General features: G+C 44.1%; 1 protein-coding gene across 2 annotated transcripts in view; it reads right to left on the bottom strand.

The window, feature by feature from the left end:
• Positions 1-25,487, bottom strand: part of CACNA1A (calcium voltage-gated channel subunit alpha1 A) — a 250,937-nt gene that overhangs the window by 192,144 nt on the left and 33,306 nt on the right. For both annotated transcript variants that reach the window (XM_069590901.1, XM_069590900.1), the window contains exons 2-3: positions 10,248-10,353; positions 7,083-7,222 (exon numbers count right to left, since the gene is read on the bottom strand). In XM_069590901.1, the coding sequence (XP_069447002.1) occupies positions 7,083-7,222; positions 10,248-10,353 (246 nt within the window). The remainder of the gene's footprint in view (positions 1-7,082; positions 7,223-10,247; positions 10,354-25,487) is intronic.

The following is a 25,487-nucleotide window of genomic DNA, read 5'->3' as shown; positions in this document are numbered from 1 at the left end:
AATCATGGCAGCCAGCATCATTATCATCACTGTCGCTCCAAGATGGACAAACAAGCTCCTGCTGCTAGGAAGTGAAGCGATTCTTGATGGAACACGGTTCAGCAAATATCATGACAACCAAATGCTCTGAACACTAAGAAGATCGATGCTCTCTCAACGACAAAACTCTCTGAGTGATAAAAAGCATTTGTGTCACAGTGGGGAATCTTTCTGGTACCAGGGGTGACTGACTGATCCTCTGCTGGGGGGTGGGGTGGGGATTAATGCAAAGAGACATTAAAATAAAATGCTGCCGGCATTTATAGAAGCCGTTAGTTGGTCCTGTGAGTCAGAATGCTAGTTGTGGTTTATTGTTGTTTGGAATGTTTTCATTTGCAGGCAATGCAGGAGAGGCCGAGGAACAACTACATCTGCTGTTCAATTAGTCAAAAAAGCAAGAGAATGTGAGAGGTGTATGACTCTGGCCAAGTTACTTTGACCCTTCTGGTCCTCAGTTTCTTTAACTATTTAAGGAAAAAAATGGGAAATTGGAATTACTCTCTGAGGCTCCCTATTTCTCTAGAAAGGGATCACAGGCTGGGTATTTGGAGAGACGAGGGAAAGAAAAGGCAAAGCTCTGATGGTGGAATCCAAGAGGTGGCATTAGCTATCTATACTACCCCCACTGACCTCCAAACTGGGACACCAAGACTCCTTGACATGAACATTATCTTCTGATTTTGGAAGACTTCTGATTACCCACCATCTCAACATGACTTTGGGCAAATTACTTCTTCCCTCTGTGTCTTTACTTCCTGTGAGTAAAATAAAGGGGTTGGACCTGCCAGAGTCCACTGAGTTCTAACATTCAATGATGCTATGAAAACAATGTCAACGTCCTTTCCTGCTGGTCTCCAAGTACTTGAGTCTTTTCCTCACCTCTGTCCTTAACACAAAACTGCCCAAAGCCTGGTGTGGTTCATAGGACCTTTCAAAAAAGGAACCTTTGTTTTCTTATAGTCACAAAATATGAGAGCAGGTAAAGACCTAATGTCAGGGTATCTGCACTGGGTATCTGGGTATCAGGGTATCTAGACTCCTGGACTGTTCAACTATTTCTATCAACGCAGGAGTCCCCATCTCCTTAAATAGCTTGGTAAACTTCCCAGAGGGCTTCTCAGGTGGCTCAGTGGTAAAGAATCCATCCGCCAATGTAGGAGACATGGGTTCAATCCACGGGTCATGAAGATCTCTTGGAGAAGCAAACGGCAACCTACTCCAGTATTCTTGCCTGGGATACCCAATGGACAGAGGAGCCTGGTGGGGCTCAGTCCATGGGGTCACAAATGAGTTGGACATGACTTAGCGACTAAACAGCAAAAACAGATTTTTCCAGAACACTCTGATTATCAGAAATGTTACCACCTGCCAGCGTGGCAAACATTTATTTTACTGACCACCTGCTATATGTCAGGTACAGGGCTAAGCCCAGGAATTGAAAAAACAGTCATCTTTGCTCCTACCCTGGAAGCATTTGCAGTCTCTTTTCTTAACATGCACAAGTGTGTTATCTGACTTCTTTGATGTATACGTATATTTCAACATTACAGCAAGAACTCTGTTATCTCAGAAACATAGCCAAACTTTTCAAATCTTCCTCTTATATATTTTCAGTTTAATGATCAAATTCCAAATACACGTGGAGGATGCTATAAATAGGGTTGATCAACTACAAAGTTAAAATGTCTCTGAGGCTTTGAGCTACACAGAGCACACAAAAATCCATGGGTAAGGTCTTTTTCACCAAATGTCACACCAAAAGATGGCCAAAACATTGGTAATCCCTGAAAAGTGAATGGTATTTTAATGCTGCAGATTGCTTTGAAATATGAGAACACAATGTTTTAATCAGAAAGCGCACATTCAAGTCATCTTTGTTTCAATGTCAAATTAATACACTTGAGTCCCCTTCCCCCAAGAACACAAAATTAAGAGTTTATTGCATTTCCCATTGCTAACATTGCACAGAAGTCTAGGTGTGCAGGGACACTAGAGTCTTCTCTCTCTGTTCCTCACTTATAACCCAAGAGGAGATCCAACAGCCCCTTAGAATTTGAAGTAATAAAATTTGAGCTATGTGCCCGATCTGAAGGAGACAGAACCACCAGAGAGTAAGAAAGAAGGGTTGATTACTGGAGAAGTTAAGACAAAAGCAAGAGAAAGGAAAAGAGAAGACAAAGAAGGAAAGGAGAAGGGGTTAAGAAATGAATAGAATCCACAGCAGGGGCTCCTGGTAGCATTCAAATCAGGACCCCACTGAGACTCTGCTGAAAACTACAGACCAGGAAAACACACACACACACACACACACACACACAATTTTGGCATGAAATTTCAGATGGCTCATGGATCCCATTAATTCCAACTACGAGCTTGCATCCTTAGGACCAATCTGCCCCAGAGGAAGACTTTCTTCTCTAGGGGCTCATCAAGTATCAGGGAACTGAGAATAAAAGATCACCCTGTTGTAACTGCGTAGTGGATAGAAACATCCAGGCAGCAGACTGGCCTATCCAATGGCTACCTTTCAACTTGTATGTGTCTGTGTGTCTTAGCCGCTCAGTCGTGTGTGACTCTTGGCGACCCCATGGACTGTAGCCTGCCAGGCTCCTCTGTCCATGGGATTCTCCACACAAGAACACTGGAGCAGGTGGGAGGGGGGTTCATGTTTGGGAATGCATGTAAGAATTAAAGATTTTAAAATTTAAAAAATAAAAAACTAAAAAAAAAAAAAAAAAGAACACTGGAGCAGGGTGCCATTCCCTTCTCCAGAGGATTTTCCCGACTCAGGGATCAAACCTGGGTCTTCTGCATTGCAGACAGTTTCCTGACTATGTGAGCCACCAAGGAAGAACTTACTAATCACTTATTGAGACTGACTATATGCTCAACAGTATATGAGCTTCCCTAGGTGTTTCAAGAACCATGTTACAGAAAACAGGGGTTTTGAAGGCTTCTTCCTGCCATCAAGGTCAAGCCAGCCTCTAGCGGAAGTCAGCCCCCAGGGAGCATAAGTTGGTACAACCACTTTGCAGAGCAATTTGGCAGGATCTAGTGAAGCTGGGAATGCATAGAGCATACAAGTCAGCAATTCCACTCCTGGGCATATGCCCTAGAGAAATGCACTCACAAGAACAAGGGGACAGCTTTGTCCAAAATAGCACAAAGCTGGAAACAACCCAAATGTATAAATACATGGTAGAATGTTCACAGCACGGAGTACCATGAAGCAGTGAAAACGGATGGATGGGACCATTCTCGTCAAGCAGATTAAGCTCATACTTCTTACATACTTATCTAATTAAACTGTAACATAAGTATCATATACTTCTTATATTCTTATATAAAAGTGTAAATACATAAACGGAAACGATAAGCACAAAATTCAGGAAAGTGCTTCTGGATGGAGAGAAAAGAATGGGGCCAGGAAAGGGAGTGCAGGGGCTTACACAGTGTTAAAAAGATTGCATTTTTTAAGAAAAAAGTTATTACTGGAGTATAGTTGATTTACAACGCTGTGGTGGTTTCAGGTATAGAGCAAAGTGAATTGGCTTTGCATATACACACATCCACTCTATTTAGATTCTTTCCCCACATAGGTCATTACAGAGTATTGCATAGAGTTCTCTATGCTGTACGTAAAGGTTGTGCTTTTTTTGGGTCACCAATGTTTACTTTTATTGGTTGTATATTTTACTGCAACTTCCTGTGCTTTCAACAACAGTTGAAACATACTGTTTTCTTAGTCAAAAAGAACCTTCGGTGAAATACGGGTAAGACCTTTTTACTAGATATTCCTAAAGTTTCTGATTGAAAACAAAAAGGAAAAGATAAAAGAAGATCAAATGATGTATTGTTGAATCTGTGTAAAGGTTAATCTACTTGAACAAGTAGTCTCTGAATGGAATATCAAATTCTTAATCACGTAAACGTTTCATTTCGATGGCAGTTTGCCCCATCACCTCCCTGTGCTCACCTCCTCACTTCCCCCTCACTCACTCTGTTCCAGGCATGCTGGCCTCATCACTGTTCACCAAACCCACCAGACGCAGCTCAACCTCTGGCCCTTGGCACTTGCTGCTCTCTCTGCCTGGCACGCTCCTCCTTCGGCCCATGGCTTATTCACTCACTTCCTCCAGGTTTTCATTCAAATACCACCTCCCTGATGCCAGTCTTCCCTGACTTCTAGCCCTCCTGCCCATAATACATCCCATCCCTTCTCTGCTTTATTTTTTCTCTAAAAATATCTCATCAACATCTAACACACTAGATATTGTATTCATTCATGCATCTTGCCTTTCTTCACCACTAGAATGTTAGCCCTACAAGAGGAGGGATTTTTGTCTGTTTTGACCACTGCTGTGTTCCAGAGCATATAGTAGTTGCCCAATAAATATTCATTGGATGAATATTGTTCATTCAATATTGTTCATGCAAATATTCATCCAACGAATATTTGTTATATGATTTGCTATATGGTTCTCCACTTCTTTTAGAATTATTCTATTATACCTTTTTAGAAATGATTATTTCTATCACATCTTTTTTCATAATACATGTTTAAACAACAACAAAGTCAACCATTGAGCTGTTGCACACACGAGTCTCCTACTAAGCAAAGAGAAAAGTGCTCGATGCCATGATATGTCCAAGGAACCTTCCAAGGTCATGAGGCAAAGGACAGTGGGCACAGCAAATGGAGCCCCCATCAGAAAGCACTAGGGCTGGCCCTCATAACAGACCACTCAAACCTGAAAGCCTCTACCAAAAGAGCCCAACTCACACAGCTCCTTCTGTGAGAAGCAACGTTGCTTTAAACGACAGATACATTTAAAACCTGAATTATGAGAGGCCAGCCAACACAGCATGGACACTAAGACCCATGACGTCTGCCAAGAGAGAAAGGACCTGGAGCAGCAACAGGGCCCAGAGGAGAAATAGAATCCCAGGGAAGAAAACTTGGAGAAGGAAGTGGCAACCCACTCCAGTACTCTTGCCTGGGAAGTCCCATGGACAGAGGAGCCTGGCAGGCTACAGTCCATGGGGTCACAAAGAGCTCAGTCCACGGGATCACAAAGACATGACTTGGCGACTAAACAACAGAGAGAACTGTGATTCCCACACAGAAATGATCCCATCAGTTCAGCTCAGTTCAGTCGCTCAGTCGTGTCCAACTCTTTTCGACCCCATGAACCGCAGCACGCCAGGCCTCCCTCTCCATCACCAGCTCCCGGAGTTCACCCAAACCCATGTCCATTGTGTTGGTGATGCCATCCAACCATCTCATCCTCTGTTGTCCCTTTCTCCTCCTGCCCTCAATCTTTCCCAGCATCAGGGTCTTTGCAAATGAGTCAGCTCTTCACATCAGGTGACCAAAGTATTGCAGTTTCAGCTTCAACATCAGTCCTTCCAATGAACACCCGGGACTGATCTCCTTTAGGATGGACTGGTTGGATCTCCTTGCAGTCCAAGGGACTCTCAAGAGTCTTCTCCAACACCACAGTTCAAAATGCACCAATTCTTCGGCATTCAGCTTTCTTTATAGTTCACCTCTCACATCCATACATGACCACTGGAAAAACCATAGCCTTGACTAGATGGACCTTTGTTGACAAAGTAATGTCTCTGCTTTTTAATATGCTGTCTAGGTTGGACATAACTTTCTTTCCAAGGGGTAAGTGTCCTTTAATTTCATGGCTGAAATCACCATCTGCAGTGATTTTGGAGGCCCCCCGCCCCCCGCCGCAAAATGATCCCATAGAGGATTATAATCCCATAGAGGAAAACTGGGCTCTCATATAGGAGAACTATGAGGAATGTCTCCCAGTGAATAGGGCTCTTGGGAGAGAAGGAAAAGACTTAGCTCGGAGGGGAGGAGTGAATAAGCAAAGGAGTCTGAAATCATCACAAAATGGTAAAGCCTATACTGGGACTGGATAAAGGGCTTTGGGGTCAGTAATGGAGGCTGGCTGACGAGCCACCAAATCCATTTCCATTTCCTTCTAAGCACGGTGTGCTGTTTCCCAGCTTCCCTGGGCCATGTATGGGCATGTGCCTGAATTCGAGCAGAAGTCTGTATGAGTGAGAGAGGTTATGAGCCAGGTTCTAGCCAGGACTCTACAACCGCCTCCCTGCCCCAAGCATCACCATCCACATTCATGTCTCTCCTATGATTTCCTGTAGACACGTAGACCCAATCTGTGAGTCAACAATAGGGAACCACAATGTATATTGAGGGCCTGGGTCCCTCAATCACTGTGCAGAGGAAAGAAGCCTGCCAACGAGAAACAACTGTTTTGATCTTTCAACAAGCAAGAAATAAAACTTCTGTTGTGTTTAAGTCATTACCTAGTTTTGGATTTTGTTGTTGCCGTTATACCAGCTAGAGTTACCTTATACAAGGTGGACGGTGTATACACCTTCACCTTTTACCTTTTACCTCTGGTTCATTGTATCAGATCTGAAACCTCCTCAGAGGCATTGATTGCACCTTACTTCAACTGGTTTTCTCCATAATCCCACCACAATCTCTTGCACCCTGAAGTCCTCAAAAAGCATTTACCAATTTAAAATAAAGGCAGGGTATTCCCCCAAGCAAAGCAAAAGGACCATGTGTGCACAATAGTTACAAACTTGAATTCTGGAATGATATCATCTCAGGTTCAAATCCCAGCTCCATCACTTACTAGCTGGGCGATCGCAAGCAAGTTCCTTCTATGATTCAGATTCTTCAGGGCTCACATGGGAATATTAATGTTTCCTAATTCATTGGATTGTTGTGAGGATTAAATGAGAGAATGCACGTAAAGCACTTTGGAAGCAGTCAATTCTAATAAGCTATTATTATAATTGTAACAGAAAGCATCTGCTGTGATCTCCAGCTGAGATGAGGAGGTGAGGGGGGTTGGGTAAGAGGGCAGAAGCACACTGAAGAACACAGGGGCTCAGCATTTCTGAGCCCAGCCTGGATGACACCAATCCTTACATTTCCAGAGTTCTCATCCTTCAAGATAATTCTAAGAAACACAGTACAGGCCACTTACCCTGTTAGCACCACCACAAAGTCCATCACATTCCAGCCATTCCTCAAGTAAGAGCCTTTATGGAAGGCAAATCCAAGGGCAATGATTTTAATTCCAGCCTCGAAACAAAAAATTCCAATGAAGTATGGTTCTGTGTCATCCTGGAAGAGGGAGAAGGTAAGATTAGCGTCTTTGGCTGGGCAGAGGGCGCCATGAACAGGGAACCACCCACCCAGAATCTCTACCCACTTCCCCTCACTTCTCCAGACTTTCCAGCCCTTACCGTGCCTCACGGCATCCTGCCTGGAGTAACCTTGTCCAAAGGCTACTGCGAGAAAAACAGAAGCATGGAAAAGACGACTCCTTTCCATTTGGCCAACTTTTACACACTACTTAGGCCGCCATGTGTGACTATTTAAATTGAAATGAAGGGATTTCCTGGTGGTCCAGTGGTTGGGAATCTGCCTGCCAATGCAGGGGACATGAGTTCGATCCTTGATTGGGGAAGATCCCCTATGTCGTGGGGCAACTAAGCCTGAGGGCCGCAACTACGGTGCCTATGCACCTAGAGCCTTGCTCTGCAACAAGAGAAGCCTCTGTAATGAAAAGCCTGTGCACCACAATGAAGAGCAGCCCCCACTCACTGCCACTAGAGAAAGCCCACGCAGAGCAACGAAGACCCAGCACAGCCAAGAATAGTAAACATATAATAAAAAAATAAATTTAAGGGAAACAAAATGACTGTCACACTAGTCCCATTTCTGGTGGCTAACGTATTGGACAGTGCAGATGTTGGATATTTCCACCACTGTAGAAAGTTCCACAAGAAAGCGTCGGTTTAGAATATCTACTTATCACATACATCATCGAGGACCCTGGGGTTGGTCGCTGTGCACTGGTCTCTCTTCCAAGCCCCCAAATCTGACACTTGTGATGATTCTAAGCTGGTATGCACCAGTACAGCAGTTCAGGTTGAGAAAATATTGGAATGAATACTTCTGCACTGGCTGGTAAATGGCTAATGTTCCAGCTCCCAGCTCCCTGCCAGACCTCCGGCCATGTCTGGCTTCCAGCTGACACTCTATAGTATTAATACTTGGAATTAAGCTGTAAGCTTTGTTCCATCAGAGCCCCTCCGTTGCTGTCTCCCTCATTTGTTAATGACAATGCTTCTCAAGCTTCAGTCATTTTCATTCTCCTTCCACGAGCTTTCCCATACCAGCTCACCATCGCTACTTCTATTTGCTTACTATTCTTTCAACAAACTCTTTTTACTTAGCCTGATCTTAAGCAAAAACAAACAAAAAAGTTTTAAGTCATTGTTTTTCTGGACTAGTTCTATTTTTAGGAAACACATTATAATACACACGTGTGCTGGGTTGTGTCTGACTCTGTGACCCCATGGACTGTAGCCCACCAGGCTCCTCTGTCCGTGAGATTTCCCAGGCAAGAATACTGGTGTGGGTTGCCATTTCCTACTCCAGGGGATCTTCCCGACCCAGGGATCAAACCCACGTCTCCTGCATCGGTAGGCAGGTTCTTCTGCAGCACCACCTTGGAAGCCCAGTACGTAGTTATTAACATGTAAGAGCCTTGAGATCATCAATATTACGTGGATTAGGAAGGAGTGACTTCTAACATCTCTCTCTCCTTACACTTGAGTTTTGAAAACTGGCTTTGAAATCGTGATGGGAAGGAAAAAGTTCTCCTTCTTGGGGTTGTCAGAATGCCAGGAGGCAAACCAGGGGGCTGGGGGATGGCTTGGGGCATCGAGAGCAAACTTGGTGCTACTTTACAGCTCTGCAGAGTTCCACCAGATCAAACTGGATTTTGACTGGATTTTGACTCCAGAGCTGATATTCATGTATAGTAAAGCTGGAGAAAAGAGAAACCAGCTAAATGATACCCTAAGCAAGCAACCACACAAAAGTCAGAATGTGGGACCTTCCTTAGGGCAACTGGACTGGTTTCTGCAGAGTCAATGGCAAGAGAGAAGATAACTGCCTTAGATTAAAAGCCTTAACATCAAATCTAGACCATGTGCGGATCTTGGTTCAAACAAAACAACCTGTAAGATGCCATTTCTGAAGGAATTGTGGATATATGATTACTGGCTGGGTTTCTGATGATTCCCAGGAACCACTGGCGTGTTGGATGTCAACATGTCACTGGGGTGATGTAAGAAAGCGCCTTCTTTGGCCACTCTATGTGCCTTGTGGGATCTTAGTTCTTCAGCCAGGGTTTGAACCCAGGCCATGGCATTGAAAGCACCAAGTCCTAACCACTGGACCACCAGGTAAGTCCCAGAAAGTGCCCAAATTTTGAGCAATGCAGACTTAAGTATATGGCAGTGAATTGATGTATTGCTTGGGATTTGCCTTAACATACTTTGGCCAAGAAAAACAAACCAAGGAAATAAAAAACGAAAGGAAACGTGAAGTGAGTCAAAATCTTGATATTTGTTGTCTCTGGATGATGAGTTCATGAGGGGTTCATGGTACTGTTCTCCATGTATTTATGTATGGTCAATATTTTTCACAAGAATTTTGGTTTATTTTTTAAAAATTTATTTATGTATTTAAATTCTTTTGGCTGTGCCACCAGACTTGCAGGATCTTAGTTCCCCATCCAGGGATTGAACCTGGGCCCTAAGAGTGAAAGCATCAAGTCTTGCCACCCAATTGCCAGAGAATTCCCCAAAATTTTGTTCTGAATGTGACTTCTCATGGACAACGTGACCCCTCCATCCCTCTCCAGATTCACAAGAGGTCTGCTGGGGGTGCGGGAGTGGAGGACGGGCAGCGAGGACTTCTCTCTCCCCAGATTATTGGTGTTCACGAAATTTAGGTTCCCCAGGGCTTCCACGGTGGCTGAGTGGTAAAGAATCCTCCTGCAATGCAGAAGACACGGGTTTGATCCCTAGGTTGGGAAGACCCCTTGGAGCAGGAAATGGTAACCCACTCCAATATTCTGGCCTGAGAAATCCCATGGACAGAGGAGCCTAGTGGGTTCCAGTTCATGGGGTCGCAAAAGAGTCGGACAGGACTTAGCAACTAAACAACAACAGGCAGGGGCCCCAGGATCTGGTTCTTGGAGACAAGGCTAAGAGCCCAGTCTGCTCTCAGATCCCACAACCACATCAGTGTGCCAGCAAAGCAGAGACCCCGGTGGAGAGACGTCACTTACCAGTCGTTCAGACATAGGAGTCTTGTCATCATCAGGTAGGTGCTGCTCCAGGGCGAGGACGATGCAGTTTGCTATGATGGTGGCTAAAATCATATATTCAAAGGGAGTATCACAGAGTTAAGGAAAATCTTTCCAGCTTTGTTTAGATTCAAAGCACAATTGAGTGGAAGATACAGGGATTTCCCACATGTCCCCTGCCCCTACACAGGCACAGCCTGCCCTGTTATGAACGTCCCCCACCAGAGTGGTTCATTTGTCACCTGTGATGAACCTACACACATCACTATCATCCAAAGTCCTTAGCTTACTTTATGGTTCACGCTTGGTGTCATACACTCTGTGAGTCTGACATGGATCTACCAACACAGCTTCATACAGAGGAGTTTCACTGCCATGAAACCCAGCAGATGATTCCGTAAGGAAAATGCAGATGCTCTTCCTCCATCTCACCTCCAACCTTCACTGGACAAATATCAATTTAGCACCTACTGTGTGCCAGGTCCTGGGCACAGGGTCACAGCTGAGAGTAAAACTGACAGAAATTTCTGCCCTTGTGGAGGAGAGGCATACAGTACTGTATGGCGAATGCTGCAGAGAGAAAACGCAGGAAAGGAGGTTGGTGGTTGCAGTTTAAAATACAGTGATCAGATCTGATACCAAAATGCCCATCTTAGATGTCCATCCACAGAAGGATGGATAAAGAAGATGGGGTACATACATGCAATGGGCTATTCCTGAGCCATAAAAAAGAATGGAATAATGCTGTTTGTAGCAACATGGATGCAATTAGGGATTATCATATAAGTCAGTCAGATAAATACAAATAAATGCCATATGATATCACTTATACGTGGATTCCAAAATATGATACAAGTGAACTTATTCAGAAGACAGAAACAGCCTCACAGACTCAGAAAACAAACTTACAGTTACCAAAGGGGAAAGTGGGGTTGGGGAGGGATAAATCAGGAGTTTGGGATTAACATATAACTATTATATATAATATATATATAACATTAACATATTAACTTATATATAAAATAGATAATCAGCAAGGACCTACTCTATAGCACAGAGAATCTGTTCAACATTCTGTAATAACCTGTACGGGGAAAGAATCTGAAAAGGAATGAATATATATATGTGTGTATGTGTGTATGTACATAACTGATTCACTTTGCTTATACCTGAAACTAACACGACACTGTAAATCAACTACATTCCAATTTAAAATAAAAATTAAATAAAAAATAAAATACAGTGATCGGGTTTGATATCAAAAGCATGATCAACAAAAGTAAAAACAGACAAATCGGACTTTGCCAAAATTTAGAACATTTGTGCTTCAAAGGACATTGTCAAGAAAATGAAAAAAAACCCAACAGAATGCAAGAAAATATTTGCAAATCATATATCTGATAAGGGTCTAGGATCAGAATAGATAAAGAACACTTACAACTTGACAAGAAGAAAACCCAATTAAATAACAGGCGGAGTTTGAAAAGACATTTCTCCAAAGAAGATTAGGAAAATGCAAATCAAACCACAATGAGACACCACTTCACATCCAGTAGGATGATAAGAATGAAAAAACCAGAAAACAGTGAGTGTTGGTGGGCTTCCCTGGCAGCTGAGTGGTAAAGAATCAGCCTGCCAATGCAGGGGACACGGGTTTGATCCCTGGTCCAGGAAGATCCCACAGAGTTCAGGACAAGCCAGCCTGGATGCCACAGCTGCTGAGCCAGTGAGCTGCAACTAGTGAAGCTCACGTCCTCAGAGCCCGTGCTTGGCGACAAGAGAGGAGCCCCCACTCTCTGCAACTGGAGAAAGCCCACACGCAGCAATAAAGGCCAGCGCAGCTATAAATAAATAAATCTTTAAAAAAAGAACTGGGTTGATTTAAAAAATAAAGTGTTGGTGAGACTGTGAGAAACTGGAACCACTGCACTTTGCCAGTGAAAATGTAAAACAGTGTAGCCACTGAGGAAAATAGTTTGATGACTCCTCAGAAAGTTAAGACATAGAATTACCATAAAATCTAGCAATTCCACTCTTAGGTATACACCAAAAGAACTGGACAACCAGTACTCAGATACGTGGTCACAGCAGCAATATTCACAATGAGCCAAAAGGTGGAAACAATCCAAACGTCCATCAGGGAATGAATAAACAATATATGATCTATCCATAGAATGGAATATTATTCTGCCATAAAAATGAAGCACCAACTCACACTACAGTGTGGAGGGGCCTCAAAAACATCATGCTAAGTCAAAGAAACCAGATACAAAAGACCATGTATCGTATGAATTCCATTGATATGAAATGTCCAAAACAAGCAAGTCCACAGTCAGAAAGCAGACTGGTGGTTGCCAAGGACTGAGGGGGCTGGGGGAGGGGGCGATGGTGAGCGGTTCCTTAATGTTTTGGAACTAGATAAAGGCGATAGCTGAATACCATTCCGAATGTACTGAATACCAAGGAATTAAAAATGGCTAGTACTGTTGTGTGAATTTCACCTCAATAAAAAACAACATGGTAGTCAAGCCTCCAAGAATCAGCCCTTTCAAGATCCAAAGGAGGGAAGGTGTAGGTCATATGGCTATTTCTAGATGCATATTCCCTCTCTCTTTGGGCACAAGCACCTCCCTGAAACCTCGAACACTGCTCCAGCCACCAGACAGTCCCACTGGAGGGTCTGCCCTTGGGGAGGGTCTGTCCTGTTCACTTCATATCAGGACCTGCTCTGCTGATCAGCAGGTGGTCCACAATATCCCTGCTTCCCCAGCCAGATCTGCAGAAGCATCCTCAGGCCAACAGCCTTAATAAACAAAATTGGCAATTTCTTTTCTTTTTAATTTTTAAAATTTTATATTGGAAGAGAACAAAAGAGGAAGAGAAGAGAAAAGACCTAGGAAAACAAATTCAAAACAATTAACAAAATGGCAATAAGAACATACATATCAATAATTACTTTAAATAAAAAAGTCAGTAAAGAATCTGCCTGCAGTGCAGGAGACCCGGGTTCAATCCCCGGGTTGGGAAGATCCCCTGGAGAAGGAAATGGCGACCCACTCCAGTATCCTTGCCTGGAAAATCTCACGGACAGGGGAGCCTGGTGGGCTACAGTCCATGGGGTTGCAAAGAGTCAGGCACAACTGAGCGACTAACACACTAACACCACAAAACTGGCAATTTCTGAGAAGGAGGCTTAAGGTGTGGAGAAATGGATACTAGAGGGAGAAAGCCTGAGGGTATTGGTTACTCTGGAGCGGGGTCTCCCAACATCCGCACTACTGACATGATGAGGGGCTGATTGTGGAGCTAGAGAAGACTCTTGAGGGTCCCTTGGACAGCAAGGAGATCAAATCAGTCAATCCTAAAGGAAATCAATCCTGAATATTCACTGCAAAGACTGACGCTGAAGCTCCAATACTTTGGCCATCTGACGCAAAGAGCCAACTCACTGGAGAAGACCTTGATGCTGGGAAAGATGGAAGGCAAAAGGAGAAGGGGATGGCAGTGGAAAGATGGTTGGATGGTATCACCAACTCAATGGACATGAGTTAGAGCAAACCCAGGGAGATAGTGACGGATAGGGAAGCCTGGCATGAGGCAGTCTATGGGGTCACAAGGAGTCAGGCATGACTTAGCAACTGAACAACAACAATAACAATTCTCTGTGGGTGGGGTTTCAGGGCAGCTGTCCTGCATATTGTAGGGTGTTGACCAGCGTCCCTGGCCTCTACCCACTAGATGCCAATAGCAGCCTCCTCTCCAGTTAAGAGAATCAAAACTTACGACAACCAAAATTCATCTCCAGATATTGTCCAGTGTCCCCTGGGAACACTGAAACTCACTGATGTGCCGAAGGATCAAACAGCATTTCTTGAACTTGGCCGTGTTGATGAACTACCGCCCTCCTCCCAGCTTTCTCTCTTGGAAACTTAACTAGCCTCGGTATCCTGTTTGGCCCTAGAGTTACATTTAGCATCATGGAAGCTTCATAAAAACCAAGGGATCTTACAGGCTGGAGTTGGAATATATACCCACTTTCCAGGTGTGAAATGAAGTCTGAAATAGGCAACCTGGGAGTAAGAATCTAACAAAGGAAAAGCAGGTCTTCTTTGTCACCAGCTTCAGCCTTTGCCTCCAGCTGAAAGCGGTCGAGCCATGCTCCACGCACACTTTGAAAAGCAAATCCAAGACTCAGGGCAATTTGGGGAGTCAACAAAAGCCATTCCTGCTGACGATCATCTCTGATTGGCTTCCTGCCTCCGAGCTGACGGTCATTAGGAGCACAGAGAACAAAGCTGGGCTGTGTTGCACAAATACTCCATTCTGCCTCACCCTGCAGCCCAGAAAATAAGAGACAATATTTGTACACAAAGAAGCAATGCCAAGCCCTTCCCCGGCCTCCCCTCGCCGAGGCTTCTGAAGCCATGATTTGAATCTGATGATTTCGCTTTCCTTCCCTGCCAACTAGCTCCCTGTTTGCTTCTGCACCAAGCTGCTGCCTCACTCTTGGGGCCCCCTGGCCTCCTGCCCCTAAATGGCTAGGATGTGACTTCCTTTGTATCTGATTCGAGCTGAGGTTCCAGGAAGAGTCCCACAAGACCAGCAGCAAGCTGCACTTTCACGGGCTGCATTATCAGGCTTTCAATTGCCCATGGTCACCTGGGTTTCAGACCCAGAGCTCTCCAGTATGACAATGAAGTCTTAGTCAGCATGCAAACCAACAGAAAGAGGCTGCCCATGCCCATCTTATTTCTTTTTCTTATTTTTTTGGTCAGATATGGATACACTGGCTTCCCTGGTGGCTTAGCAGTAAAGAATCTGCCTGCAATGCAGGAGACATGGGTTCGATCCCTAGGTTGAGAAGATCCCCTGGAGGAGGGCATGGCAGCTCATTCCAGTATTCTTGTCTGGAGCAGGCCATGAACAGAGAAGCCTGGTGGGCTACAGTCCATGGGGTAGCAAAGAATCAGACATGACTGAAGCCACTTAGCAGGCACGCATGCATAGATACACTGCTATCAAATGTCACCTCCCTCTCTCTCTCCATGCACCCTGCCAGTGTCCAAAGACACAACCCAAATGGGAATCTGCAACACTGACCTTACACCCTTGTTACTTAAGATGTGGTCCACACCCTTGCTACTTAACATGTGGTCGACGAACCAAACAGCAGAGGCCAACACCCAGTAAAAAAGCAGAGCATCAGGCCCCATGCTGACCTGCTGAGTCAGAACACACATTTCAGCAAGATCTCCAGGGGCTCTATGCGCACACTGAAGTTTGGAAAGTGCTGCCTTAGATCTATTTCAGGGGGGAGGAGGAGCCCAGGTTACTGTGGCTTTGAGTCATCCAGAAAGAAGTGGGGCTCGCCTTTCTGCTCCAAGCCTTCTCCTCCATGTTCTGACCCCAGAGGAGGAGAATTCACGAGGCCTGGACCAGTCTTCTGCCTCCACTTAAGGTGAAACCCAAGACCTTCAAGGAACAAGAGTAATGTTGGAATGAGATGAAGAAGCAGCACAGAAAATTCTGGTTTACTGCACGCGGAAAGAGTCACAGCCCTCCCATGGCTACCAGCTCACTCAGAAGAAAAGTCAAAGTCCCCCCAGCAGTCCTGCACGACCTGCCCCCATCTCCTCCATTCTCCCCCTGGTTCACTTACCTACAGCCATACTGGCCTCTCCATCTTTCTCAAACACACAAGCCACCTTTTACTGCCAGGACCTTCGCACCTGCTATTCTCTCTCCTAGAATGCTCTTTCCCCAGAGACCCACAAGATTCCCTCCCTCTCTTCTAGGTCTTTTCTCTTTTCTCATCCTCAGCGAGGCCTTTTACCCCATTTCCCTACTTAATTTTTTCCTTGGCCCTTGCCTCCAAACACCTGCTATATTTTTCTCCTTTACCTGGTTTCTCTTTTCTTTTGCCTAATAGACTCTAAGCCCTATACAAGCAAAAAACTTTGTTTTGTTTGATCTTTGTTCTCAGCACCTAAGAGGGCATCTGTTCCAGAGCAGGTGCTCAGTAAACACCTATGGAAGAAAGCAAGGGTGGGTGGGTCCTGCTGTCAACATCTCTCCCCTCACTTCATCATGTGCCAAGTCTCCGCAGGCACGTTAAGGACACAGATCAACTCGAAATCTGCAGTGATGTGGCTGGTGCACAGACACCAAGATGGGGTACTGAGTTCTTGGCACAGGAGATTCTTTCCCCAGGTAGAGGTCAAAGATTGTCCAGGCAGGGGGAGATGAGGCTTTTTCAGCCCAACCCTGAGTTGTGCCTGATCCTCCCTGTTTAGAAAGCCTGGGTTCTAACTCACAGCTGCGGTGAGCAATGCCTCTGTGAGCTGAGCTGAGCCTTCCTGCTCCCGGATTGGTTCAGGGGAAAAACACCTGTGTCAGCGGGATCCAGACTAATCAGCCAGCCGAAGAGGCCAAGAGAAGAGGGAGGGAGATGAGGAGGAGAGACGCACCCCTGGTGGGAGGAAAAGCTGGCTCCTGAAATGGCTCATGGAAGTCAGACTAGCAAACAGCCCTGCAGGCGAATACAGATACACAGAACTTCCCCCACAATTAGACAGATCAGGGCCCCCAGTGGCCCCAGAGAGGGGCCGTGTGTACACAGGACATGACCTAGTGATTTCTTTACGGGGAACAAGGGCCGTGTCTGTGAATAGGAGCTGTTCTTGGGAGCCAGAGCACCAAGGAAAATCAATTTGTAAAGTGGGCATAGCTGATGATCCCAGCCCCTTAGCAAGACCTTGCAGAATGTCCAAATGATCCATCTTTCTCTTTGTGGTACCTTGCCCCATTCCCATCTCATTTCCAGCCTTCCACAGTTAGTGTGAAAAATCAAATCAGGTTTGTTAACCCATCAAAGTCTTGTCTCTACTACGGGGGCTGCCTGATGGGTGTGTTCTGAGGAAACAGATACTTCAATGAGTCAATCAGGCAGTTGAGATTGTGGGGAGAAGCCAAGCAAGTCTTATTTTCATGTTAGTTCCATGCTTTTCACCATTACCAGGAAAAGAGTAGGGGGTACCAAGGCCTTGGGTACAGCACATATTTCTTGCTCCACTAAACAGATGCCACGGTTTAATTCAGAAATATGATCAACTATTATGAGGCCATTAACAGATACAACAATCATAATTACAGCTGTAATTTATTGAGCACTTTGTTGGGCAGACACCAAGTTAACCACTATATACTCATTGTTTCAGTTAATTCCTTGCAAAAATTCTACAAGGTAGGTTCTACTGCAAGCTCCACTTTCCAGATAAGAAAATTATGACTCAGAGAGTCAACAAATTGCTCAAGGTCATATATATGCTAGGGTTCACTTCAAAGTCATGCTGGTAGGGGTCCCCACAGACCACTCAACAGCTTACGCCTACCTGCTAGAAGGTGGATGTTTTGGCCTTTACTTAAAAACTGGAGTTGGGGTACACCTGGGATTTTAACCATGATGAGGCCAACTAGATCAGTCTTCACCTGAGTTCCACAATCTAATATAGTAATTATCAACCAATTATCAATCAATGGATCATATCAATCAATATCAACTTCCAACAATCCAAAGGGTCTTTCTCGAAATCGCAGACATCTCGAACTCTCTCCACCAGCGGATCAGCTTGAGACCTATCTATGGATGTGAAGCACTAACAAGGGCAGTTCTGGCGATGCCCAGAATGTTTTCAGCACCATGGCCAGCAGCATGAGGCGAGCTTTTAATTACATGGCAAATAAAGTCTCGGAGACAACTGCAAAGACCTACTTTTAACATACACAGTACAGGCACACACACACAAAAGATGCTTTATGTCAGCAGGAAAATCTAAGAGAAAATTTAAATCCCAACACTAAACGTTTTGGGGCTTCCCTGGCGGTCCAGTGGTTAAGAATCCTTTTGTCAATGCAGGGGGCACAGGTTCGATCCCTGGTCCAGGAAGACCTCCCATGCTGCAGGGCAACTAAGCTAGGATGCCACAAATAGTGAGCCTGCACTCTAGAGCTGGTGTCTGGCAAGTACAGAGCCTGTGAGCCTAGAGCTATTGCTCCGCAATAAGGGAAGCCATTGCAATGAGAAGCCTGCACACAGCAGCTAGACAGTAGCCCCCACTTGTTGCAACTAGAGAAAGTCTGTGTGCAGCAACAAAGACCCAGGACAGCCAAATAATAAATGAATAAAAATTTAAATAGATTTCTGTGCTATTTATTTTTTAATGTACACAATGATTTCCAATTCTTTGGTTCTGAAAAGAGAAGTCTATCCAGGGCAGTTAAATTATGCTTCTGCTCAGAAAACTAGATATATCTGCATGAAAAACTATAGAGCAGGGCAGTTGAAAGGATTTCAGGGTCAGACATGGTTTGGGCCTGGGGCAAAGGAGTTTCCTTCTCCAAGCATCCGTTTCCACACACACATATATATACACACATATAATGTGAAATGTAGCACCTATCTCCTAGGGCTGATTGAGAATGTAATGAGTGGATACATACAATAATACATGCAGAACAGGGCCTGGTATATAGCACTGGGTTGGCCAAAAAGTTCACTCAGGTTTTTCTGTAAGATGTTACGGAAAACCTGAATGAATTTTTGGCCAACCCAGTATGTATTCAGTAAATCTGAGTATTTTGTTTTTGTTTACTCTGGTTCTTGTGATGATTAGAAAACTTTCTATGCTTATGAAAGCATAATACGAGGTTCATCTCATTGTAATCATGCAATCAATATTTATTGTTTTTATTTCAAATGCCGCTACTACTACTATCAACTTTTTCCATTTCTTTTTTAGTCATGTAGTCTCATTCCCCTCCCTTCACTGAAGAGTATAAACACCTACTTTCATCATGGCTGATCAGGTTGTGTCTCAAATCTGATGTATTTTCAGGAACAAAACACAGTGAGTCCACTCCCTGAATATCAGGCTTAAAATAAATGTTGCAAAAACACCCATCAGATGTTTCATACAAATGCGATCCTATAATACACAACCTTTTGTGTCTGGCTTCTTTCACATAGCATAATGTTCTTGGGTTTATCCACACTCTGGCATGTATCCATAATTTGCTTCTTCTTATGGTTGAAAAATATTCCATTGTATGGATATATCACAATTTGTTTATCCATTTACCCACTCTGGGGTTGTTTCAAGGAAGAGGGGGCATGCATAATGGCTACGGTGTTTCCTTTTGGGCTAATGAAGATATTTGAGAACTAGATCAAAGTGGTGTTGGAGAAGTACTAAATGCCACTGAACTGTCATTTTACTTTTTATGCTTTTTTTTAAAATTTAAATTTATTTATTTTAATTGGAGGCTAATTACTTTACAATATTGTATTGGTTTTGCCATACATCAGCATGAATCCGCCACGACTGTACACGTGTTCCCAATCCTGAACCCCCCTCCCACCTCTCTCCCTTTATGTTTTTTAATTAATTTTTATTGGAGTATAGTTGCTTGACAATGTTGTTAGTCTCTACTCTACAGCAAAGTGAATCTGCCATGTACATATATCCCTCCTTACTGGGCTTCCTTCCCATTCAGGCCACCGCCGTGCATTAAGCAGAGTTCCCTGTGCTGTATACAGTCATGTTCTCATTAGTTATCTATTTTATACACAGTATCAATAGTGTATATGTGTCAATCCCAACCTCTCAATTCCTCCCCTTCTCAGTTCCCTCCCCTCTTTCCCCCTTGGTATCCATGTATTTGTTCTCTACATCTGTGTCTCTATTTCTGCTTTGCAAATAAGATCATCAATACCATTTTTCTAGACTCCACATACGTGTCCTAATATACAATATTCAGTTTTCCCTTTCTGATTTACTTCACTCTGTATGATACTCCCTAGGTCCTTCCACATCTCTACAAATGACCCCATTTCCCTCCTAGTTATGGCTGCGTAATATTCCATTGTATAAATGCACCAAATTTTCTTTATCCATTCATCTGTTGATGGACATTTAGGTTGTGAAATACAGTTGATTTGCTGAATTGTACACTTTAGTTATGATATGTGAATCTTAATTTTTAAAAAAACCTCTGTTCTTTACCTTTCTCCTTTTCCCCCACCCCTTGATTTTCAGAGTTCCCCTCAAATGCTTTTTACTCACTGACTTTTGCAGCTAACTTTTTGCTCAGACAGCCTTCAAGATCCCTTTTAGAAAACAAATGGTTTTAATTATAATAGGAATATGTGTTTATTGTATTTTTAGTCCTTAAAATTTATAATACATCACTTGAAAAGTGAAAAGTCCTTACACCACCCCACTTCCCAGAGACAATCAGTGCTGGCAGCTTGGTGTTTCTCTTTCAGACTTTCCTCCACACACATTCTTCACGCTGGCTGCTCTCTCTCACCTCCTTCAGGCTGTACTAAAACACCTCCTACACTGTTGGTGGGAATGTAAATTGGTGCAGCCACTATGGGAAAACAGTATGGAGGTTCCTTAAAAAACTAAAACTAGAGCTACCATATGATCCAGCGATCCCACTCCTGGGCACATATCTGGAAAACATGAAAACTCTAATTTGAAAAGATATATGCACCCCAGTATTCATAGAAGCACCTAAATTCATGGAAGCAACCTAAATGTCCATCAACAGAGGAATGGATAAGCAAGATGTAATATTCCATATGGAATATTACTCGGCCATAAAAAAGGAAATAATGCCATTTGCAGCAACACCGATGGCCCTACAGATACCATACTTAGTGAAGCAAGGCAGACAGAAAGACAAGTGCATGAGGTGGTTCATATGTGCAATCTAAAAAAGAAAAAACAATACAAATGCACTTACTTACAAAAGAGAAACAGACTCACAGATACAGAAAACAAATTTATGGTTACCAAAGGTGAAAGGGGGTGGGGGAATGAACAAATTAGGAGTATGGGATTAACAAATACACACCACAATATATAAAACAGACAACAAGAATTTACTGTATAGCTTGGGGAACTACATTCTATGCCTTATAGTAATTATAATGAAAAAGAATCTGAAAAAGATTATATGTGTGTGTGTATATATATATATGCCTGAATCACTTTGCTGTACACCTGAAGCTAACGCCTCTGGCCAATTCATGTTGCGGTATGGCAAAAACCAAAACAATATTGTGAGGTAATTATTCTCCCATTAAAATAAATACATTACTTTAAAAATTATTGTAAACCAACTAGAGTTCAGGTAAAAAAAGACAGTCTTCACAGTAAGGTGTTCCCTGGCTTCCAGGTCTAAAATCTCAACACTGTCAACCCTTCTGCCTCTCTGCTCGGGTTGTTTTTCACTTGTTAGTTTGTTACAATTTTCCACATAAACAAATTACATCTTATTTTTTTTAATCTTACCTACAGAGTTCTCCCTCACTGGAACATGAGCCCTAACTAAAGGGAGGTGGGGGGGGAGCCCCAAGGATTTGTCTAACTTGTTCTTGATTGTATTTTCAGCAAGGAGGACAACACTGACACATAGTAGGTGCTCAGCACATACCATTAAACACGTGAAAACAAGCGTATCAAATTGCATTCTGTGACACATAATGTCCCATGATTTGCTGTGCCCCTCACCACACTGGATGCATTTGCTACATTGAATGTCCCTCTTATAAAAGGCTGTGCAGTATTACCATGAACGGATGCATCATCACTTATTTAATATTCCCCTAAATGATTCCAGTTTGTCGCTATTACAAGCAAAGCTGTGATGAATAATCTGACCATACAACCTTGAGCATTTGTCAGGATTTTTTGTTCCTGCCAGCTAGATTGCTGGGTTAGAGCGGGGAGCGCACACTTGTTGCAGACACTGCCAAATCAACCCTGGAGCTTCGCAAAGTTCTATTTCACACTGTTTTTAGAAAGTGAGGTGAGTGTGTGCATTCACTCTGAAATTAAATCCCTGATTTAAATGTAAAAGTTGCTCTGTAACAAAAAGTTCAGATGTGGAAGAATTAACACGACTCATGGAAAACAACACAACACACACACATCACAATGAAGTTCCCTTGATGAAAAACAAAAAGGAAAAAAAATATTAAGGCACGTCTGGAGCGGGAGGTGTTGGTTATTTTTAAATAACAATAACTTTGGAGCCTCTTGGAATCTGAGGCTCCAAAGAAGGCTCCAAAGAAGGACTGAGGACTTCTCTTTGTTTTTCTCTCTCTCTTTTGTCAGGACAGAAAAGTTCCCTGGGGACACCTGAGTGATGTGAGAATTCTGCCTCCTGGTCCAATTTACAACTGCGTTCCCCAGTATGTTCAGGCTACCGAGGGGAGATTGTTCTCCTATCTCGTTGTACTATCACACCTGTGCAGTGGTCAGCGAGATCCTCCATTTCCTTGGCATCTTCTGTATACATTCCATCTACCCTTTGGCTTAAATCCAAACCTGGAAATATCCTGAAAACAATTAACTCCAAGCACAGAGGGCCAGTGGCAGCTTCAAATTAGTTCCCCCAAATAAAAGGAAAACCCAAATCAGGGAGACATCTGCAATGACCCTAAGAAGAGCCGCAAGAGCATCAAAGAAGGACCCTCCCAACCCAGGTGAGGTGAGAAAGGTATGCAAGAAGCCAGTTGAGGTGAAGAAGGCTCCCTCAAAACCAGGTGCAGCCAATGAGAAGGCCCTGAGAAGGGCAGCAAGGCCAAGAAATCCCCTCTCCCAAACCAAACAAGGCCACAAAGGTCCCTCCTGGGCTCAACAGGAAGCCCAAGGTCAAAGCCTTCGCACCCAGGATGCTGGGGTCCACAGGAAAACAGAAGCTGGGAGCAAATCCAGCTGTTGGTTAGTTGCTAAGTCATGTCCAACTCTTATGCGACATCTCTGTCCATGTGATTTCCCAGGCTGGAATACTGAAACGGGTTGCCATTTCTCCAGAGGATCTTCCTGACCCAGGTATCAAACCTGTGTCTCCTGCCTTGGCAGGTGGATTTTTCACTGATGAGCCACCAGGGAAGTCCCAAGACTCTGGGAGAGCCTATAACTATGATCTTCAATTTCCATGTGGAGAGACCATTGTCCAAGCTGATCCCTTCCATCCCTGATCACTGGAGGACATCTTTACCTCCTCCTCAATAACCAGTGTCAACTCCAAGCCACTTGAGCCATGCACACCCAGAAGCAACAAAATGCCAAAATGCCCCTCCCATCATCTTTCTCTTTAACCACTCCTCCTCCCGGCTAACCAACTCTCTAAATGCAAACCAACATCCATCCTATGAAGTCCTGCACCCCGCTGACTCCACCATTTCCCAGCACTCTCTCCTACCTCATCACCTTCCTTGTCAATCTCATGTAGGATGGTTATATATCACTTCCAGAAAAAGTACACCTCTGGATGAATCCAACCAGCTGCATTTCTGATTCTAAACCTTGTATGGCCATTCAAGATTTATAGCATCCTGGGGGCTTGCCTGGTGGTCCGGTGGCTAAGACTCTGAGCTCCCAGTGCAGGGGGCCTGGGTTTGACCCCTGGTCAAGGAACTCGATCCCACATGCTGAAACTAAGTTCAAAGGCCAACTAAAGGTCCTGTACACCGCACGGAAAGATGATCCCACGTGCCACAACTAAGTCCCTCTTCAAACTCTCCTAGTGAGGGTCGCCAAATTCCTCTAGATTGCCAAATCCCAGGGCCATTTGTCTCTGCTCAGCTGACTTGGTCATGCCCTCCTTTTATGTCTTCCTATTAACTTCTTGTCACTTCTGTTTCCCCTTCTCACGTCCCCTTTTCTACTAAATCTCTAAATGTTGGTTCTCCTTGGGGCTCAGTCCTAGGTTTTCTTCCATTTTTTACCCAGATCCACTTTCTAGGGGGTCTCATGCATTTTGATGTCTTTTGCCGTCTCCTTCTGCCCTTTCCTCCCACCTATCTACTCATTGCTTTGTTCTGTGTCCTGGGAAAAGCAGGACTTCCTCTGGTAAATGGCATTATCCAGCCTTCCTCATCTCCTGCCTTCTGGGTGGCTTTGGCCAATGGGAAGCAAGAGATTGGAGGAAAAGATGGGGAGTTAGGCTATTTCTTCATCCTCCATTTCCTCCCTGATCCATAGTGGGGTTCTGGCAATGGTTGTGTCCTGTTGTACCTTCCCAGAGACATCTCAAACTTCATGGGTACATCTATATTCCTTTTCTATGGCTCCTGTAATAAATCACCCCAAACTGAGTGGCTTAAAACCCACCCATAAAAACCCATAAAAGAAATTTATTCCCTAGCAGTTACCCAGGCTAGGAATCCACAATTCAAGCGTCAGCAAGACGAAGTTCCCTCCAAAGGTTCTGGGGGAGGATCCTTTCTTGTTTCTTCTAGCTTCTGGTGCCTCTAGGTGTTTCTTAGCTTTCAGGAGAATCACTCCAATCTCTGCCTCCGTCTTCATATGACCTTCTCCTGGATCTTCTCCCCTCCTCATCTCTTCTAAGAACACCTGTCACAGAATTCACTCACCACTACATCCTCAGCACCCCTCCCAGTGCTGAGCATAGAGCACGACCCCAAGAAATGTTGGTCAAATGAGTAAACGAATCCTCATCTATTTCATTTCTCTCTACATCTCAGCAGCGGCCCTTCTGCATCTTCCACCTTCTCTTCCAACTCTCCCAGCTGTTGCATTGGCAACCCAAGTTAAACAGATTTTCTGGAAAGCCCCAAGTCCCAGGTGAAACCTCCTTCATTTGCTCCTCTATGCACGTCTTCAAATATTTGGGTCTTCCCAGCCTTTTTCTCTGCTGGCCCTGCCATCCATGAAGATTCTCCTTGAGGCTTTATCATTAAAAAAATAAACCAATATATTCCCTGCCTCCAAAAGAAGCTTTTACTTTTGCAAACTCTATTGATTTAATCCTAGAGGCTGCTGGCAGCGGTCCCAGGAGCTTCATCAATATGACAACACCCAGTGCAGCCGAAACAGCAAGAGGGCTTGGCCAAGAGCTTCTGCTTGGGTCTTCAGCGATCCTGACGGATTCTCTTGCAATGATGAAGAGGGATTTACAGTAGCAGACAGGGGATTTGCAGTTGCTCCAGCGTCCTGCTTAGGTGAGCAGAAGGAAATGTCTTCAAACTCGAGGTGCCTCAGCGCTCTTTGCTAATTTGCTACTACAGCTGACTCCCAGAGGGTGCTAAGCAAGCAAGAAATCAAAGATAGTGGAGGAACACTGCGGGTTCTAGAACCCGAGGATAAACTCCCTGGTGGGGTGAGCAGGAGTAGAGCAGGCAAA

Source organism: Ovis canadensis, chromosome 5 (assembly GCF_042477335.2).
Source record: "Ovis canadensis isolate MfBH-ARS-UI-01 breed Bighorn chromosome 5, ARS-UI_OviCan_v2, whole genome shotgun sequence".
NCBI lineage: Eukaryota > Metazoa > Chordata > Mammalia > Artiodactyla > Bovidae > Ovis > Ovis canadensis.
This window is presented reverse-complemented; position numbering and strand designations above follow the sequence as displayed.